This window comes from Tupaia chinensis, unplaced genomic scaffold (genome assembly GCF_000334495.1).
Source record: "Tupaia chinensis unplaced genomic scaffold, TupChi_1.0 Scaffold000322_1, whole genome shotgun sequence".
Lineage (NCBI taxonomy): Eukaryota > Metazoa > Chordata > Mammalia > Scandentia > Tupaiidae > Tupaia > Tupaia belangeri.
Window position 1 is genome coordinate 5,322,067 of NW_006159816.1, and position 21,457 is coordinate 5,343,523.

A 21,457-nucleotide genomic window follows, 5' to 3' on the forward strand; every position below is an offset into this window, starting at 1 on the left:
CTATCTGAATGCCCTTTATTTCACTCTCTTTTCTGATTACATTGGCTAGGACTTCCAGCACTATATTAAAAAGGAGTGGAGAAGAGTGGGCAGCCTTGCCTTGTACAAGTTTTTAGTGGAAAAGCTTTCAGCTTTTCCCCGTTCAGTATGATATTATCTATGGGGTTTTCATAATGGCTTTTACTGTGTTGAAAAATGACCCTTCTATGCCAATTTTGCTGAGTCATAATCATGAAGGAACGTTGCATTTTACCAGATTTTTTGCATCAACTGATAGAATCACATGGTCTTTTTCTTTCTATTAATATGGTGTATTTCATTTATGGTTTTGTGTATATCGAACCACTCTTGCATCCCTGGAATAAAGTCTACCTGGTCGTGATGTATAATCTTTTGCATGTAAGTCATTTGTATCTCTAATAAAATCAATTTATATTTCTCTACAAGAAAAATCATTTGCATTGCTATTTGTTTTCCAGAAGTTAACATCTAACTAGTAGTAAAAAGTAAGTAAATAAAGCATTATTAGTAATAAGAAATGACATCAAAAAGTCTGTTGAAAAATAGATAAATTTCAATGCAAATGTTTTTATATCCATGCATAGTTTTTCATAATAGGCATTCCTCATGAACTGCTTTTTTAGGTCTATTTATTTATTTCTTCCATGAAAGAGAGATAGAGAGACAGAAGCCCCGAACAGGATTCTGGTGTCACAATTCACTGCCAGCTTCAACCAGCCATGGATCAGCATTTGTACCTCATATACTCCAGACATAAACCAGAACCTTCTCATTTGGATCAGCCATCATTCAGCCCCTTCTATAAACTTTATAGAGAAAATTTAAGCTCATCTATCAGTCAGGAAATGATAATATTTGTCCTGCTTGATTTCTAAATGCAGAAATAATGAATAAATTATTGGTAATTTGGTCATTTTTATTGGGTAATTTAATTAATTTTATACCAAGCCAGGTGTTTTAAGTTACTTTTTAGTCTCTGTTCATTCAACTTCAGGTATACTCAATGAATATATGTAGAATTATAAAATAAAGGCAGAGTTTATCTAAGTGTTTTGGTTTTGAAGGAGTCATTTCCAAATAATTTTCTGTTACAATACCACTAATTCTTTCTTATGAAAACAGGGAGGATCAATGGAAAAATGGAACTATTGAATCAAATTGACATTATTCGAATCCTTAATCTGCAAATTACTGCTTGTATGGCTGCCAGCAAATCTCTTAACCCTTCTATGCTTAATTGCCCTTCAACAAAATAGGGATAATATCTATTATACTTTGCTACAATGTGGTAAGCAAAAGTACATAGACAAAGGATTGGTTATAACAGGTGCAAAATGACTCATTCACAGTAAAATGGCAGAATACTGTCTAGAACATGATAAAAATGGAAAAATTTACTGTCGTCTAGACAAAATAATGGAAAATAATTACATGTGATGAAAGATCAAAGTAGAAATATAGATGAGAACCAGCAGGTGGCTGGTGCTGGACACTCTTGCATGGCCAACCATGGTTCAAGTCCTGGACCTGGTGGCTTGCTTTCTCTCTTTCTCTCTCTCTTTCTGTGTGTGTGTGTGTGTGTGTGTGTGCGTGTGTGTGTGTGTGTGTCTGTCTGTCTGGTAAAATTAAGATAAAGGAATGAATAAATAAAATTAAATAAATAATTCTTTTTTGTTTTTAGATATATAGGAGTAATTCCCTCTTTAAAGATATGTAATATTTTCCCACTTGGCAAATATAAATGAAATCTACTTTTTATCTTTGTTGTCTCTCTCTCTCTCTGTCTCTCTCTCTGTCTCTCTCTCTCTCTCTGTGTGTGTGTGCGTGTGTGTGTGTGTGTGTCTGTCTGTCTGGTAAAATTAAGATAAAGGAATGAATAAATAAAATTAAATAAATAATTCTTTTTTGTTTTTAGATATATAGGAGTAATTCCCTCTTTAAAGATATGTAATATTTTCCCACTTGGCAAATATAAATGAAATCTACTTTTTATCTTTTGAGTGTTTTAATTCTAAAAACTATTTGGGGTATAGTTTGAAGGATCTATTATTTGGTGAGAGTAAATAGTATCTTTGGGGCTTATTGATATAGTATCTTGTGAGACCCGAGAATATCATAGTTGGATCAAGATTTCTAAGTATTTTGTTTAAGTCTTCATTTAACATAGGTGTTCCAGTTACTCTTACTGTGTGGCAAATGAGGCTAAATTTTAGAGCAATCAAACTATTCTGCTCTCAGACAGTGGGTCAGGATTTTGGATACATACTCTCTCCAGGATGTCTAGCATTACAATTGGAATAGCGTGAAGCATGGGAGTGACTTAACGACTGGGACCTGGAATGATCTGAAGGCTTGTTCACTCAGACGTCCGGCACCTGATGACTTAGAGATAGGCTGGTGACCAAAGCCTTTCACATGACCTTTCGACACTGTTCACTTCTTTTCTACACAGTGGCCTCAGGGAAGTAGGACTTCTGCTGTGGTGACCTAGAGTTCCATGCACAAGTATTCCACTAAACACAGATGGACATTGCCATTTTTTTTTTTAGAGAGAGAGATTTTTTTGCTATAGGACGCATATTCTTGCCAGAGAGACAGAGAGTGGTAGAGAGGCAGAAAGCGAGAAATCAATCCCCAGGAGGATGGCCATGCTGCAATCCCTTCTCCTCCATTCTCTTCTTGGGATCTTGGGCACACAGGCACATGCACCTGGCATGAGTTTTAAGCAGTCAGGTCCAGGACTCGAACTGCAGTCAGCTATGTGGGAGTTCAGCAATGTAACCATCACACTAACTTCTTGTCCTTGGAAATTGCCTTTTACAATAACCTTTAAAGGTTTTCATAAGTTTATTCTTTCCATATAGTTTATAATATAATTTATTCATTGATGCAGTCAGATGCCCACCAGATTCAAGGGGAGGGGTCATAGACCCTACTACTTGGTTTAAAAGTGGCAGGATCACACTGTAGAGAAGAATGTGGAGTAAGAGTTATTGTGATGGCCATCTTTGGAAGATAAGGTTTTCTACAATAGTGATTCTGCAGAGGCTTAATTCATATTCCAATAAGAAATGAAATATGTTCTATGAATGTCAAGGGTATTTCCTCGCAGTTGAGCTATTGCCACTGTTCTACATTTAGCTAGTCACACACAATTTTCTTTTTTTGATGGGTTTTTCTTTTCTCTTTTTTTCCCTCCTAAAGTTACATTTTCCTAGCTTGGGTTCATTACCTCACTGATTAGGCTGTTTTAATATTTAATCTATTCCCAGTTTCCAAATCATTTTCTCAGGTGCACATCAATTCCTACAAGTGGCTAATTGAAAAGCCCTTTGAAGCATGACTGCATCTAACTAAAGCAAATCTAAATGCCAACCTTGCACATAGCCAATGACATTCAGATGTACTCCTTTTAACTTGAGGCATATTTTGTCAAAAGACGGCCAAAAATGGTGCCTTTTCACCCAATAGTGGTATTATTGAAAGAGCTGGCATCCCAGGGTCAGGTAGACTTGTTTTTATCCAAGTTGCTTCATTTAATTGTGTGAAACTGAGCAAATTTATTTAAAAATTATGGGTTAAGTGAGAGGAAGGGAATCAAGGAGAAAAATAGGCAAGACATTTCAGGGACACAGAAATGGAGAATTGTCTGTTGATGAGAGTGTGAATGATAATATCTTTAACTAGACTAGTGTGCAGAGTATTTATGCTGGGAAAATTCGTTTTGTAAGCTGTTGTGATACACAGTCATTAAATGTATAAAATAATTTTTTTAAAAATTATGGGCTAATTTTCTCATCCTTAGACTAAGGATAAAAATTCTGACTTTTCAAACTTATAATAAAGAAATTAAGTAATCAAAGAAGCTTCTGAGATAGGATCTGGTTCATAGTAAGAACTCAAGTACAGCTAATAATAAGAAGAGCTACATTGGTAATATCCATGCTCAAAAATTGCCTTTCAACATATTACGTCTGATCAGACTCTTGCACTGGGCGTGCTGGGTTCACTGGAGAGGTGAGGGAGGAAGTGTCCACACTAGTTATGATCAATGAAAAAAGTGGATTTCTCTTCTTTAGCCTTTGTCTGTCTGTCTGTCTTTCTTTCTTTCTTTCTTTCTTTCTTTCTTTCTTTCTTCTTTCTTTCTTTCTTTTTCTTTCCTTCTTTCCTTCTTTCTTTCTTTCTTTCTTTCTTTCTTTCTTTCTTTCTTTCTTTCTTTCTTTCTTTCTTTCTTTCTTTTTCTTTCCTTCTTTCCTTCTTTCTTTCTTTCTTTCTTTCTTTCTTTCTTTCTTTCTTTCTTTCTTTCTTTCTTTCTTTCTTTCTTTCTTTCCCTTTCTCTCTTTTTCTTTTTCTCTTTCTTTTTCTTTCTTCCTTTCTTTCAAAGGGTAAAGAGCAGCACCATAACCATGACACTACCTGCTGGCCCCTTCTTTATTCTTTCAATGGTACCACCAAAATATTACCTGAGAATAACGGTAAGCCAAGGAAGCTAACTTCTTGGGGTTGATGGAAGACATCCTTTTTGAGGATGTCTTGTCCCTCTTTGGGTCTCTATTGATGTATTTGGATTGCTAAAAGACTGGTTTAAAAAAAAATTGAATTTGGCCAGCAAGTGACTTGGCCCTTAAGGCGCTGGACTCCTATACAGTTGACTGCTGTTTGAGTCCCATATCTACCAGCTATCATGCCAGGCATGTGTATATGCATGCCCAAAATCACAAGAGGAGAATGGAGACATGGAGAAGGGATTGTGATATGGCCATTCCTCCTGGGGCAAGGGGGTGATTTCTCGATTTCCTCCTCTCTGTCTCTCTCTGGAAAGCTCACGCTCCCTATGGCAAATACCTAAAAAAATGAATAAATAAAAATTGTATTTAAATGAAACATGCCTGACCACCACAACACATTGTAAATGTCATTGGGAAAAATGCATACATGCTTAGTAAAACATTAAAACTTGGTAATGTATGTTACATCAGAAGTAAAATTAAAAGTGTAGGATAGAATTTTCTTCTCTCCCTTGGAATTTTTTTTACTTAAAATTTATCTGTAATCTCTAATTATTGTAATAATCATTACGAAGGTGAGCATGTTTATTGTGTATTTTAGGCTGTGAGAAAGCTTTAATTGACCTGGATTTGCTCTCTTTCTGTGTGGCAGGTGGTGAAATTTACCAAATCCTTTGAATTGATGTCCCCAAAGTGCAGCGCTGATGCTGAAAACAGGTAGGGTTTGTGGGGTTCATATTTGCCTTTTGATGCTCTTCAGTCTTGGTGTTAGCAGCCTCGCATAATTCTTTGAGACTAGGAGTTACTCTTTTTCTATATCAACATGTGCAGCCAACTATACATCATTCTTCCTGTATTTTAGGGCTTAAATACAACTATGGCATAAAAATAAATGTGTAGACATCTAACTTGCAATCAGTTTTTAAGACCAAATTTTAATACTTTTAAATAATTAAAATGTTGCCTTTAGCTTTTAGTTCCCCTTTTCCCTGAACCTTGTAATGTTTCAAATAAATCTTAAAATATTTTGCTTATTTCTCAACTTTGAATACAAGTTCTTCCTTAAATTTAATATAAAGTGACAATGGGGCAAGCCTGTTTTAAGTCAACAGTTTTAATTTCTCTTCATACCAAATATTTGACTCAAAGGGCTAATGAATAAAGTCATTGTTTTTGCTATCCCCTAACTATGCAGACAGTATAATTTTCTGCTAAGTTTTGGCCCTATTTGTTGCTTTCTCCTTTTGTTTGCTTATAGCACCAATAGCATCTTCTTGGAAAAGGAGAGTTTCCAGTAATTTGCTTTTAGTCCCCATCGTATCTTTGAAGCCATAACAAGGCAAAAGTGAGGATTTGGTACAATCAGTAAATTTTCCCTTAACATAGTACTGATACTACAAAAATTGATTGTCTTTGGTCACCATCAAAGAAAGAACTAAAAAGAAGTGTAGAATTGACAAATTTCATGCAGAGATTTTTATGACAGCTTGTAAGTAGAGATGTCGAGGACAGTGAAGCTCCCGAGGCTGTGTGATTATGACAGCAGGGACGGTGATGCTGGCACCCGTGCCCCTGATGTGCGCAGCTTCCATTCCTTGAGTGCTGCGTGTGTCAGGTGCAATGCTACGTGCTTTATACATATATATTCACCAAACTTTCAAGGAAGGCATTGCTTCCCCTACATGAAAGGAGAAAAACCCAGGACCATCCAATTTAAATAACTTATTCAACACCTGTTTGTGATAACCACATTTGGGACAAGTCATCTGGATAAGACTCTCCCAACATGTGGATTTAACTTACAATGTGGTAGTTGACCCACATAGTGAATATCTGTTAATGTTTCCCATAGGCTGGTGTTTCCCAAATCTAGTTGGTCAATCAGAATAAAGCTTGGAGAATTTAATAGAAATTAAATTCTGGGGGCACGCAGGGAGATATTTCAATTCAATACATCAAAAATGAAACCCCAGAGAACCACCATCTTCCAGTAATTCACTAAAATGATGAACACAAAGGGAATGAGGAGAGGCACCCGATGTATATTCTCTAGGCCTTTTAGAAAACATGGAGGGAGCCAGTAGTTGGCGTAATGGCTATGTCACTGAACTCCTATGTAGTAGACCGCAGTTCATGTCCCGGACCTGGTGGCTTAGAACTCACGCCAAGTGCGTGTGCATGCGTGCCCAAGATCCCGAGAGGAGAATGGAGGAGAAGTGATTGCGGCGTGACCCTCTGGGGTGTGATTTCTCACTTTGTGTCTCTCTGTCTCTCTCTGTCTGTCTGGCGAGCACACGCGCCCTATAGCGAAAAACTTCTCAAAAAAAAAAAAAAGAAAAGAAAAGAGAACATGGAGTCGTTCCTTTGGCAATATATATGTGAATCTATAAGAAAGGTGATATTGTAGATATTAAGGGAATGGATACTGTTCCAAAAGGAACGCCCCACAAATGTTACCATGGCAAATCTGGAAGAGTCTACAGTGTTTTATCCAGCATGCTGTTGGCATGGTTGTGAACAAACAAGTTAAGGGCAAGATTCTTGCCAAGAGAATTAATGCGCGTATTGAGCATATTAAGCATTCTAAGAGCAGAGATAGCTTCCTAAAATGTGTGAAGAAAAATGACCAGAAAAAGAAAGAAGCCAAAGAGAAAGGTACCTGGGTTCAACTAAAGCGCCAGCCTGCTCCACCCAGAGAAGCACACTTTGTGAAAACCAATGGAAAGGAGCCTGAGCTACTGGAACCTATTCCCTATGAATTCATGGCATGATGAGTGTTAAAAATAAACTAATCTGTGGTCTATTAAAAAAAAAAAAACAGAAAAGAAACCCTAAAGATTTACATAGTCAAAAAGTTCTCTGTGTAATACCTGTCTCAGGATGTAACATTCAAGAGTGATTGGACTTTTTTATTTCTATTTTCACCTTTAAAGTTATGGAAGAAGTGAAAGCTAGTAAATTAAAAAGGACACTTTAATTGCTTTGTGTGTGTGTGTGTGAGAGAGAGAGAGAGAGAGAGAGATCTAGAGAAATTTTTGTTATAGGGCGCATGTGCTTGCCAGAGAGACAGAGAGTTAAAAATCACCCTCCAGGGGGGGTGGCCACACTGCAATCCCTTCTCCTCCATTCTCTCAGGACTTTGAGCACCCACGTCTGGCATGAATTTCATGCAGCCTGGTCTAGGACTCGAACAGTGGTCGGCCACGTAGGGGTCCAATTATGTAACCATTTTGCCATCTGCTGGTCCCTAGTTGTTTCACTTTTTAACGAGTGTATGTAGTTTAAAAGAGGTTTGGTACATACTATGTAATTCCATCTATGGAGTATTTTTGAAAAAGCAAAATTATAGGAACAGAAAATAGAACAGTAGTTGCCATGGCTGGAGATGTAGAGACGGATACACCATAAGAGTCCAGGGGAATTTTGGATTGTGATAAAACTCACACACATAATCTGCTCGTGATATTTACTCAACTGCATTTGTTGAAACTTGCAGAACCATAATCCAAAAAGGGTGAATCTTACTATCTGTAAACTATACCTTAAAACAGAAATAATTAACATGGGAAAGTAAGGCCTTTTGTAAGATGTTTTTATGTTGGTGAAAATGTATTTATGCTCACATCTATATCTACTGTCAGGTAATCTATAACTAACAGAGACATCCGGGCACTGAGCATTCTAAGTGGTGTAGTCAACAATTTTCCTGAATAGAATATTCTAAAATAACATGAAATACTTTAGGAAAAAAATTAGATTCATGCTGATTTCTGTTTTTATCTTTTTTTCTTCTCTTTTTTTTTTTTTTTGAGAGGTTTTCGCTATAGGGTGCGTGCGCTCGCCAGACAGACAGAGAGAGACAAAGAGACAGAAAGCAAGAAATCACTCCCCAGGGAGGATGGTCACACCGCAATCCCTTCTCCTCCATTCTCCTTTCGGGATCTTGGGCACACACGCACACGTGTCCGGCATGAGTTTTAAGCCACCGGGTCTGGGATGCAAACTGCTGTCGATTACGTGGGAATCCAGCGACATAGCCATTACACTAACTGCTGGTCCTCTTGCTGATTCTTTTAGTTAGTCATGACCTTGTGTAAGTTATAACTTTCATATATGAGGGGGAAAGTTTTATTAATTTATTAAGACACAATCTTTGAAATGCTAATGCTTTCACACTGTTTTTTTTTTGTGTTGCTGAAGATGTTCTTAGTCACTTCAGAGTTAAATTCCTTTATCCTTGTGAATATTTTTAATGCTGAAAGGATTTCTATGTCAAAATGAAATGACCAAAGGCTCAGACTGCTCTAGGCAATCTTTCTGATAATAAAAAAAAAAAAAGAAAGGTCATTTTTTTCTTTAAAGAGGCATTTGAAAAGTGCCTTCGAACTTTGACATTATGAGATAGTCCTTTCCATCATCCTATTTAGGTCTTTTAAATTAATGTAAAATGTTCGTTTATCTCAGCAGACCTTTTCTGCAGTGCCCAGTAATTTTCCTCTTACAGCTGTGTCTTTCTTCAGTCACTAATTGGAAGTTAAGGAATAAAGAGAAGTGGCTCTACCCTTAACTTCACCAGTGGCATGGGAGCAAATCTACAAATCACAGCCTGTTCTCAACAAGTTGTATTCCTTTCCTTTAACCTCATTATTTAACAGCTTTGCTATATAGATAATGTCCATTAGATACCTCCGGCTTCTGAACATCATACAGTTATAATAGTATGTAGTTTTTCAAGGATAGATTCTATGGCTTCATGTAACAATATTGCAGGGTAACTGTTTCAATTCTGATAAACTCTGGTTTGAGGCTTACTGATGTTTATACTCCCGTAAACCTCAAAAAAAATTTTTTATCATTTCTGCTTAGTGTCTTACACAGCTTTGTTATAGCTAGTCTCTTCCTGGTCTTCTTGCAATGAATACTTACCAGTTGAAGAGTTAGAAATGATTTGATCCACCCCTCTCCATGAAGTGTGTGCCTCCTCTGTGAAATCCTTGACAACACCCACAGAGATAAGAGTCTCACGGTGTCATGATGGCCTTCTTCCTTTGATATAAAGCTCTAATTGGGAACCAGCAGATGGTGTAGCAGTTATGTCACTGGACTCCCACATGGCTGACAGTCCTGGACCCGGTGGCTTAAAACTCACACTGGGCATGTGTGTGCAAATGTGTCAAAAGCCTAGGAGGAGAATGGAGGAGAAAGGATTGTGGTGTGACCATCCCCACTGGGGGTGGGGGGTGATTTCTCACTTTCCTTCTCTCTGTCTCTGTCTCTGTCTCTGTCTCTCTCTCTCTCTCTGGTGAGCGCACAGAAAGACAGACAGAGAGAGAGAGAGGGACAGAAAGCGAGAAATCACCCACACACACACCAGGGGGAATGGCCAAGCCACAATCCCTTCTCCTCCATTCTCCTCTCAGGATCCTGGGCACACACACACACACACACACACACACACACGCCCAGCATGACTTTAAGCTTTGACTCAAACCGTGGTCGACCACTTGGGAGTCCAGTGACATAGCCATTATGCTAACTGCTGGTCCCACCCTTTGCTCTTGAGAGCATCCAGCTGTCCAGAATGTCATTGAGTGAGGTGAGGATCCTGTTAGATTCTTCTGAGATGGTCTTTCCCCCCTCCTTTTATTTTTTGGAGAGTTTTTCGCTACAGGGCGCGTGAGCTCACCAGAAAGACAGAGAGAGACAGGGAGATGGGGAGACAGAAAGGGAGAAATCACCCCCCAGGAGGGATGGTCACACCACAATTCCTTCTCCTCCATTCTCCTCTTGGGATCTTGGGCACACACACACACAGGCCTCACATGAGTTTAAGCCACCGGGTCCAGGACTCAAACCGTGGTTGACTACATGGGAGTCCAGCAACATAGCCATTATGCTAACTGTTGGTCTCCGGTCCATCCCTCTTAATTGGGCCTCAGACTGGCTACTCTGTTTGCTTACAAAAGGAACAGTAGATAGTAGCAACACAAAGACATTTGTGCCTTAAAATTTACCTGGGCCAGTAATGTGGAAGGAGAACTGGAGGAATAGCAAACTAAGGTGACCCTGGGATAAAATCTACTGCCCCACCCTCGTGGCAAAACATTCAGTGGGAAGTGTGCATGGGTCCCCCATCTTTACCTCTTTCAGGTCAGCAACCACTTTTCTTCCTGTTTTGTGGTCCCTAGACTCTTTGTTGCCCTTATTATTCTCCCTTCAATGTGCTCCAACTTGCCAGAGTCCTTCTTTAAGTGGATTTTCTTAGAAAGGAACATGATTTTCCAATATTTCTCCAAAATCAGAATGGATTAGAAAAAAGGCACGTACCTCTCTTGTTCAGAATATAATACCATTAATGTATTTATTCATAATCCTCTTGTGATATAAATACTGGTGTTTTTTAAATAAATACATAAGATCTTGTCTGACCCAACTCAACTTTTTAACCTTCTGAAGTTTCACTTTAGAACCTTTCCTGTGAAGCCTAATTTAAGAATATTTGGTGAATATGGCTGGATTAATTTTTTTTTTTTTTCAAGTTTGTGATAAGCTACACATACTTGCCAGAGAGTGGCAGAGAGAGAGAGAGAGAAATCACCATTGGGGGGATGGACACACCACAGTCCCTTCTCCTCTATTCTCCTCTCAGGATTTTGTGCATACATGCACATGCAACCTGCATGTTTTTCAAGTTTCTGGGTCTAGGACTTGAGTAGTTCTGTCAGCTATGTGGGATCCAGCCACCTTAATCACAGTGCCATTCTCTGGCTCTCATTTTATTTATTTATCTTTAAATTTTGCTAAAGGGCATGTGCAGCCAGCAGAGAGAGAGAGAGAGAGGAAGTGAGAAAGCACCCCCACGGGGCACAATCCTACTGCAATCATTCTCCTCCATTGCTCCTTCTTTTCAGGATTTCAGGCATACACACCTGAACCCAGAGTCTTTTTCAAGCTCGCAGGTCTGGGACTTGAACCATGTAGTCAGCCATGTAGAATCCAGCTTCCTTAAGCACCACACCACCAGCCAGCCCTAGCCTACATGAACTTTCTTGGATTTCTTAATCAATCTCTTTTCTATCTTCAATGGAAATCAGTAATTTGAGTGATCATACTTAGAAATGGAAATGAACATTTACAGATGTCTTAATAGTTAGAAATTTTTATTTACTTTAAAACATATTTGACCATATTGCATGTATCTATCTTTTATGTATAAATATGGATGTTTCAGAAATTGTACTTTCTCAGCTCTGCCACTTAAAATGTCAAAAAAAAATTACTAAATGGTGAACTAGTGTCTATAGTAATTAGACAGTAACAACTGCCAAAAAAGGAATTTTTCATATAATCATTTAATGGAATGTAGTGAAAACATTATCTAAAAATCCAAATTCTATAATATAACTACTTTAGATTTCTGGGATCAGAGGGATTTTAGAAGGCAAAATTTATTTAGAGGGGAAATAATTTTTCTTTAACTAAATCTTTAAATTATATTTTCATTTGTTACAATTGGAAGGAAAAGAGACGAACAAAGCTATAAATCTTATTGTAACTAAAGGGCCTTGTTTAATGAGCCCTTGAGTATGAACCTCAGCCTGAAGTATCAGAAGGATGGAGAGCTAAAAAATTCTGTTTGAAAATATAAGAAGGTACGGCAGACAGAATAATGGCCTCCCCAAAGACGTCCATGGCAAATCCTTGGAAACTGTGATGTTATTTTACATGGCAAAATGGCCTTGGCAGATCTGATTAAGAATCTTGAGATAAGGGAATTATCTGAGATTACTTAAATGGATCCAGTGAAATCACAATTGTCCTTATAAATGGCAGAGATATGACCACAGAGCAGAGGGCAAAGTGATACAGTTTGAGAAAGACCCATCCTATCTTTTCTAGTTTTTAATATGTAGAAATGGGGGCATGAGCCAAGGCATGTGGGTGGCCTCTAGAATCTGGAAAAGGTAAGGAAATGTATCCTCCCCTAGAGAACTGTAAGATAGTAACTTTATGCTGTTTGAAGTCACTCTGGTGGTAATTTGTTATAGCAGCAGTAGGAAACTAATACAGGTAGTTTGGTTTGAAGATGATTCTGAAAGAGAATTCAGGGAAAGGAGTAAGGAGAATAAAGTCTTCAAGGATTAAATGTTTTGAGGATCAAGGGCAGAGGATGAAAGTTGTGGGAGAAACATGGTCAGTGAGAAATCTCCAGGAATGGGGCAGGTGAAGGATTTGTATGGACCGTGTGTTCAGTTTTAAATGATCAAGCCTGCTTTGTCCTTTGTGTAGTAAGAGGCTCATAGTAGCCAGTTGCTACTGGACCTGTCGTCTGATCCAGAGGCCTCCATGTGCAGCCACTGAAAGAGACTCTGACCTCACAAATCCCAAACTTCATGTTTTTACAAACCACTTCTGAGAAGATAGAGAAAGAAAAAAATAAGATAAATTTTAAGACTAATGACATATTTAAGATTAGAAATTTATTTATTTTAGCTATCTTTCAGGGAAAGTGGCTTGAATAGTACCTTCCCCCTTTTCCTCAAATTCATGCCTGCTAGAAACATTAGAATTGGACCTTAATTGGAAATAGGATCTTTGCAGATGAAAGTAGTTAAGGAGCTTGAGGTAAAATAGCTGGTTTCGGGCTTGGCCATAAATCCATTGACTGGAACCTTTTTATTTTCTTATCTTTTTCTAAAAAAAAAAAAGATTTATTTATTATTTTAATTCTATTAGTTATTTGTATTTACATTTTTTCATTCCATTTTCTTTTATACATTAATCACATTATTTAGTTTATAAAGTGACTATTTCAACATGTAAACATTTCTCCCTAGTCCAGTTGATAAAACTATAAAATATCTTCAACAAATAATACCACATTTCTTTGTCCCATTAATGCTTTGCCTCTCTATTTTTCTTCTAACTGTCCTTCCTCAGACCCTCCTCTTTCACACACACTGTATCTGGTATTTACACTCATTTACTGTGTTTCTATAGTCTTTAGTCCATTGACTGGAATCTTTATAAGAAGAGGATACCCATACACAGAGGGTAAAGCCATGTAAAGACAGAGATATGGGACCAGCAGTTGGCATAATGGCTATGTCACTGCATTCCCATGTAGTCAACCGCAGTTAGAGTCCTGGACCCAGTGGCTTAAACTCACACCGAGCGCGTGTGCGTGCATGCGTGCCCAAGATCCTGAGAGGAGAATGGAGGAGAAGGGATTGTTGCGTGGCCATCTCCCCCGGGGGGGTGATTTCTCGCTTTCTCTCTCTCTCTCTCTTTCTGGTGAATGTGCATGCCCTATAGCAAAAACCTCTCCAAAAAAAAAAAAAAAAAGACAGAGAGAAAGAGTGGAGTGATGTATCTGATAAGCCCAGAAATCCAGAGGCCACCAAAAGCTGGAAGAGGCAAGGAAAGATTCTATCCTAAAGTCTTCAGAGAGCGCATAGCCCTGCTAACCTTCATTTTATTCTTTTTGTCTCCAGAACTATGAGAGAATATATTTCTATTCTTTTGAGCCACCAGGTTTGAAGTAATTAGATATGGAAGTCCCAGGACACTAATATACTCACTTATTACATGAGGAAGATAAAATAGATGCCCTCTATTAGAAGACACTTCTAGCAACAAAGTTCTAGAAAACTATGCTTCTGTGACTCCACTAATGTGCATTATAATGGTTTCTTACTTAGGGAAAGTGAATCAGCTGTCATTGGAAGTCTAGTATCTATAGATTTATGTCACCTGAGTTAAGACCCATTGAGTTGGATGTATTTTAAAAATGAAGAAGTTGAGACTCAGAGAGGTTATGTGACTTGAACACTGTTAAACTGTTATTTAGAGAGCACTACTACCCATAAAATCTTTCTTCCTGCAAGCTTATGCATGAAAGGAATTCTCTTGGCTATATAATGCTTACTCTATTAAGACAAAGGTCTTAAACTCTAGAAATATTTACATCCTCATTGAGGTATGTTTATGTAGCTGATACTAATGTTAATAATCTACCCATAACCAACAAAGTGTTAAAGAATTTCTAGCATGATTAGAATGCCTGAGAACATTAAGACAAGTGTCATTCTGAATTTTATTGAATCTTGAGGAAAAAGAGAAAATCTTCCTTAAAAATTTTTTTTGACATTTTGTTCCTCATAGTTTTGTTTCTTCTTCTTCTTTTTTTCCCAAAAGGTATGTGCACTCACCAGAGAGAAACAGAGACAGAGATAAGGACAGTGAGAAATCACACACAGTCGCCCCCCCCCGCCCCGTCCCCCCGGGAATGGTAACACTGCAAACCCTTCTCTCTAAGTTCCTCTTGGGATTTCGGGCACATATGCACACATGTCCAGCATGAGTTTCAAGTCACTGGGTCTGGAACTCAGACTGTGGTCAGCCATGTGAGAATCCAGCTCTTTAACCACCATGCCACCTAATGGCCATTAATTTGTATTTGAAAATATTATCTTAACAAGTTTTTTGTGCCCTTTAAATTTTGCATCTGAGGTAAGTGCTTCAGTCCCCTCACTCCAAACCTTGCCCTGCATAATGTAAATATATATATATTACAAAATGTAGCATTACAACATGATGCCACACATGTCAGTTGGACAAAACTTGCCACCATATTTAATTTTTTTTAGAGATTTTTGCTATAGAGTATGTACACTTGCCAGAGAGACAGAGACACAGAAAGTGAGAAATTGCCTTTCAGGGGAATGGCCACACCACAATCCCTTTTCCTCTATTCTCCTCTCAGTATTTGGGGCATGGACACACACACACCTGGCATGAGTTTCATACAGCTGGGTCCACATGAGAATCCAGCAGCTTAACCACTACCCCTCCTGCTGGACATGCCACTATATTTAATTTTAAACAACAAAATCAAAGTAAGAATGATAGGCAGAATTCGAACCCCCAGTACCTTCACCCTTTCTTGTCATATATTCATGTTACGTGACATGGCCAAAGAGACCTTGCAGATGTAACTAAAGTTACTAATCAATTGACGTTAAAATTCAGAAATTATTCTGCGTTTTCAAGGTAAGCCTGATGTAATCACATGAACCTTAAAAATGGAACATTCTTCCAGTTGAGGACAGAAAAGGAAGTCAGAGAGACAAAGCAAAAGGAAAAATCAGAGATATTGGAAGCACAAGCAAGATTTGACACACATTGCTTCTTTAACACGTATCAAGAAAACAGGACTTCAGTTGCACAACTGCAAATAATTGAATTCAGCCAATAACCGAAATGAGCTTGGTTTTCTCCCTAGAGCTGCCAGAAAGGAAAGTTGCTCTATCAATACCTTGGTCTTGGCCTTGTGAGATTCTGAGCAGTAAGTGTCCAGCTATGTCATGATGAACTTTGAACTTCGAGAACTCTGAGATGATAAACGGTGTATTTTTTTAAAGAAGTTTTTGCTTTAGGGTGTGTGCACTCACCAGAGAGAGAGACAGACAGACAGTGAGAGGGAAAGTGAGAAATCACCTTCCCCCTCCCCCACCCAGGGTGGATGGCCATGCCACAACCTCTTCTACTCCATTCTCCTCCTGGGATCTTGGGCATGCACACGCATGCACCTGGCATGAGTTTCAAGCCACCGAGTTCAGGCGAACCATGGTCAATCATGTGGGAGTCCAGCAATGTAACCACTATGCCATCTACTGGTCCCAAATGGTGTTGTTATAAATGACTGTATGTGTAGGGATTTGTTATGCAGCAATAGAAAATAAATGTTCTGCTAATGTTGGAGTTTGAATTCAATCTCATATGAGAATGAGTTTGAACTTGATGCTAATGTATGCATGTGACTTAAGCACACACAGCATACACACAGAGAAAGAGAGAGAGAGATAAATGGCAGCTGAGCTAATGAACGGGTAATGTATAGCTATGTGGAGCAGATGACCAGAGGTCTTACAAACTCTTCCAAGTTATGTTAGGTCTTGGTGCATTTTTCAGAGATGTATCTGTACAGTTAAAGAATAACAGAACTACCATATGATCCAGCAATTTCACTCCTGGGTTTCTAACCAAAGGATAGGAGAATGCTCAGTTGGAAAAGTGTTTGGACATCTGTGTTTATTGTGGCATTATTCACGATTGCTAAGACATGAAACCAACCTAGTGTCCACGAACAGATGAATGAATTGAAAAAATGTGGCACATATACACTATAGAATATTACTCAGCCATAAAAAATAAGACCCTGGCGTTTGATAGAAAGTGGATGAATATGTAAGATTTACTGCTGAGTGAAGCAAGCTAAGTTATGAAAAAGGAGACACTGTATATCTTCACCTAATATATACTGACTCTGCACTCTATGGTGGAAACTGAAAGCCTAGAGGATATAGATGCATGGAAAATGGCTACAGACACTGGGGACAGTATGGGAAGAGGGGAAGAAGGGGGACAGTGTGAGGAAAGGAATCAAGGAGAAATACAGGGAGGCAAAACAACAGAGGGACACAGAAATGGAGGATTGTCTGCTGATTATAATGTGTATGATATCTTCAGCTGGACTGGTGGGAAGTGTGTTCATGTTGGTTAAGTTCATTTTATAAGCTGTAGTGAAATACAGTGATTGAATGTATAAAATAAAATAAAAATAATAATAATTTCTGATGCCATGACTGGCGACAGCACCCCCTTAATATTTCGGGGCCAATAGGTGGCATGGTAGGTCAGGTGCTGGCATGGTAGTTAAGGTGCTGGATTCCCACATGGCCAACCAGACCTGGCAGCTTACTTTCTGACTTTCCCTTCCCTTTTCTCTCTCTCTCTCTCTCTGGTGAGTGCATATGTCTTATAACAAGTTAAAAAGTAATAATAATGATAAGTAAAATTAAATAAATAATTCTTTCTTTTAAAACAATGCTGCCAACAAACAAAAATAGGACTACTAGAGAAATTACATAAATTTGGTTTTAACTGAAAACCTTCCAGTGCCATCTCCTACTAGGTACAATACAATGACAGCATCAGAACTTGCAGAAGGGTGTCAGAAGCTTGAAAGAAAGTTCTGGAGATGATAGTAGAACACTCTTTTTTTTCCCCAATTTGATTCATTTCTTTATTTTATTTTATATTTTATTTTATTATATTTTATTTTTGAAAGTTGACCAGAGAGAGCCAGAGAGAGAGAGAGAAGGACAGTGAGGAAACAAGCCACCAGGTCCGGGATTCAGTCAGTCATGTGGGAGTCCAGCTACCTTAACCACCATGCTGCCTGCCAGCCCCGAGCACTCTTTTAAGAAAAGTCTTCATCCTCAATACCCTAATGGCTTAGTGAATAATCATGAACACTGGTGACTTTGAAAAATGATTCAGAAGAGTGACATTCATTTTGAAGAAATTTTAGAAATGTCTTAGCCAATTTATTTTGCTTATGATTTTCCCGTAATCAACTTGTAGTGTTTTAAATTTTCCTTTGAGGGTAGAAAATAATTTAAAAACCTATGTCTAATACAGACAATCTCTTAAAATAAAGATAATTTTAAGTGATAAAAAGAACCCTCTTTAAGAGACTTAAGAATGACAATGCATCTTAACAATAAATGGTATCATATTCAATTAATTAATATGAACCAGCCACATTTTATTTTTCTGTGGCTTTTCTACCCCTTATCTCATCTACATGCATCCGTGAGGGTACATATACCTCAGCTTTGACAAACACCTAAGGGAGTTTAGGTTTTCAGCTTTAATACTGGATAACCCTGTGATTCTTCTCAACATCAGTTTTCAGCATGCCATTTTTAAAACCAGAATAGTGAAATTTGTGTTTCAATGCCTTATTGATTTTTTTTTTTTGTCCTTTACAAGTCTGTGTGGAATCTCATTTTGCAAACAAAGCATTCTTTTTTAGCAATGGTTTGTAACCATTCTATCTTTAGGCTTCCATTCCCCATGGCCCAAACACTGCCATTCTTTTAAGAGGGATTGACTTCTATAAGATGTAACTTTAATGAGACAAAACTACGGGATGAACACTTTACTGGTCCCACAGTTTGTTAGAAAGACTCCCAGGGATGTCATTTGCTTTTCTTGAGCAACAATGATGCATTCAGGAATAAACTTGGAACACTAAGTATTAGCATGGATAGACTAAGTTTGTTAAGTGAGGATTTTCTTTACTCCTGAACATGCTGTGATTGTACTATGCAATTATATTGCACATTTATTACTCTGATATGTACCTAGCCCAGGTGAGGTAACCTCTAGCACCTAGTCAGATTATAAATATGATTCTGAGCTGGGAGGAATAGCCATGCTCCAGAAGGTCTGATTTGGCTTACCCCACATAAACAATATTACTCAAAAGTTGAGGTTTGGGGGGAATCAGAAATTCTGTTTCTACTCTGGAGAATGCTGTTAAATGTCATTACATATTGTGAATCCTAACTGTGCTAACTTTGATGTGTAGGTAACTCTTGGCTAAATGACTTTCGAATTTTTTAAAACTGCAACACACAATGAAAAATATCTAAGGGAACCAGCAGTTAGCATAATGGCTATGTCGCTGGACTCCCACGTAGTCGACCGTGGTTCGAGTCCCAGACCCGGTGGCTTAAACTCACACCAGGCGCGTGTGCATGCGTGCCCAAGATCCCGAGAGGAGAATGGAGGAGAAGGGATTGTGGTGTGGCCACCCCCCCGGGGGGTGATTTCCTGCTTTCTGTCTCTCTATCTCTCTCTGTCTGTCTGGCGAGCGCACGCGCCCTATAGCAAAAACCTCTCAAAAAAAAAAAAAAAGCAAAAAAAAAAAAAAACTCACTTATCTTTTTTGTCTAGTAAGTCCAACCTGTGGGCTTACTTGGGGACAATTTCTATGGCCTACTTCTTTTTCTATGCATGGATGATACTATCCTGTTTCTCTGTTTCATAATTTTTTGTTGAAAACTGAAGGTCTTAAAGAATAACATGAAAACTGGACATTAGAGCTATCCCTTACCCTCACTCTCCAGGGCTTTTAATGTTCCTGGCTGTTCCTGTTACTGTTTTTGTTGCTGTTTGTTGTTTACTGACATCCCTGATTAATTATGTAAAGTCTATATTTTTTTTCTTTTTTTTTGGAGAGGTTTTTGCTATAGGGCGCATGCGCTCACCAGACAGACAGAGAGAGACAGAGAGACAGAAAGCGATAAATCACTCCCCAGGGGGGATGGCCGCGCCGCAATCCCTTCTCCTCCATTCTCCTCTCGGGATCTTGGGCACGCACGCACACGCGCCCGGCGTGAGTTTAAGCCACTGGGTCCAGGACGCGAACCGCGGTCGACTACGTGGGAGTCCAGCGACATAGCCATTACACTAACTGCTGGTCCCAAGTCTATATTTTTTGTTGAGTGTGACAACTAGGTTTTTGTTCAGTTAGCTGAATAGTCACAAAATAATTGGACAGAGATTTCCTTGAAGGTCTTGAAGCAGTAAGTCGGCAGGCTTTGGGTGAGGTGCTTTGTGTGCACGTGGGAGATGCCTTCAGTCTTCTAACAGGAAGAGAGATGTTTACTTAGCTTTCACTTTCTACTTGCACAGAGCTTCATGGTCAACTGGAGGTGGGAGAGTAAGGCCTTCTCAGATCTCTAGGCACTCATACGGCTGTGTGTGTGTGTGTATGTGTGTGTATGGATGTGTGTGTGGGTGTGTCCTAGATTTCCAGGAATATGTCAGAGATTTTCAAAGCCCTCTAAGAGTTTTTGATTCTCGGGAACCGGCAGTTAGCGTAATGGCTATGTCGCTGGACTCCCATGTAGTCGACCGTGGTTTGCGTCCCGGACCCGGTGGCTTAAAACTCACACTGGGTGCGTGTACGTGTGTGCCCAAGATCCTGAGAGGAGAATGGAGGAGAAGGGGTTGCGGCATGACCATCCCCCCTGGGGGGTGATTTCTCGCTTTCTGTCTCTATGTCTCTCTCTGTCTGTCTGGCGAGCGCACGCGCCCTATAGCAAAAACCTCTCCAAAAAAAGAGAAAAAAAAAGAGTTTTTGATTCCCATGCTTATCCTTTTCAGCTTTTTGTTTGGCTTCACAATGGTCACTGTGTAAGGCAGTCATGATGTTAAAGAATTGCTGTTGTTCCTTGCCACCCCCACCCCAACACACACACAAATGTCCCTGAGAGTATAAAGCCTGTTCTCACTGGACAAGCTCTGAGTAAGGTCCAATAAAGACAAGCTCTGTGACAGGTTTTTATACAACTGCCGAACAGGTCAAATAGACCCTTTTCTGGGGGATAGGGCTTTTGGGGAGTTCCGAACCTGTTCTTCCTCTACAAGTGTCCTCCAGGCTGGTTTTCAGAGTTACTACAGAGCTGAGGAGAGGGAGAGAGAAATGGAGAAAATGAAAATGCTACAAAACTCAGCATTCTTACTGAGATTCAGTTGTTTATATTGATGAAGACTTCTTGGATTACTGTAAGTCTCCGGCTAATTTCAGAGTTCTGAAAAAAATTATTTTGACAATTTTTGCTAGTTTTCTCACTGTTGCTCTGGAGAAGTAAATGTCAGTGGTCTTTACTCTGTCATTTTAGAAGTTCTCTTATTTTTACTTTCTTTTTACTTACTTTTACTTCATTTTTTATTTACTTTTTTTTTTACTTTCTCTTATTTTTACTTTACTTTTCTTGATTATCCAGGGTAATAGGAGAACTTACATACCCATGAAAAAGAGTATTTCCACAGTATATCATCAATATATTCTATTTCTTCTATTTCTTCTTTTTTTAGATTTTTGCCACAGGGTGCATGTACTCGCTGGAAAGAGACAGAGAGAGGGAGAGAATGAGAAGTCACCTCCAGGAAGGATGGTCATTCTACAGTCCCCTCTCCTTAATTCCCCTTTCTGGATTTTGAGCGTGCCCAGCATGTTTTTTTTTTTTTTTTTTTTTTTTGAGAGCCAGATTTTCCCTGTAGGGCGC

The 21,457-nt window shown here is 38.8% G+C and overlaps 1 protein-coding gene across 1 annotated transcript in view; it reads left to right on the top strand.

The window, feature by feature from the left end:
- The window catches only part of PDE11A (phosphodiesterase 11A), a 439,743-nt gene that overhangs the window by 180,175 nt on the left and 238,111 nt on the right, over positions 1 to 21,457 (top strand). The window contains exon 5 of the mRNA XM_006151668.3: positions 5,182 to 5,246. Within this exon, the coding sequence (XP_006151730.1) occupies positions 5,182 to 5,246 (65 nt within the window). The remainder of the gene's footprint in view (positions 1 to 5,181; positions 5,247 to 21,457) is intronic.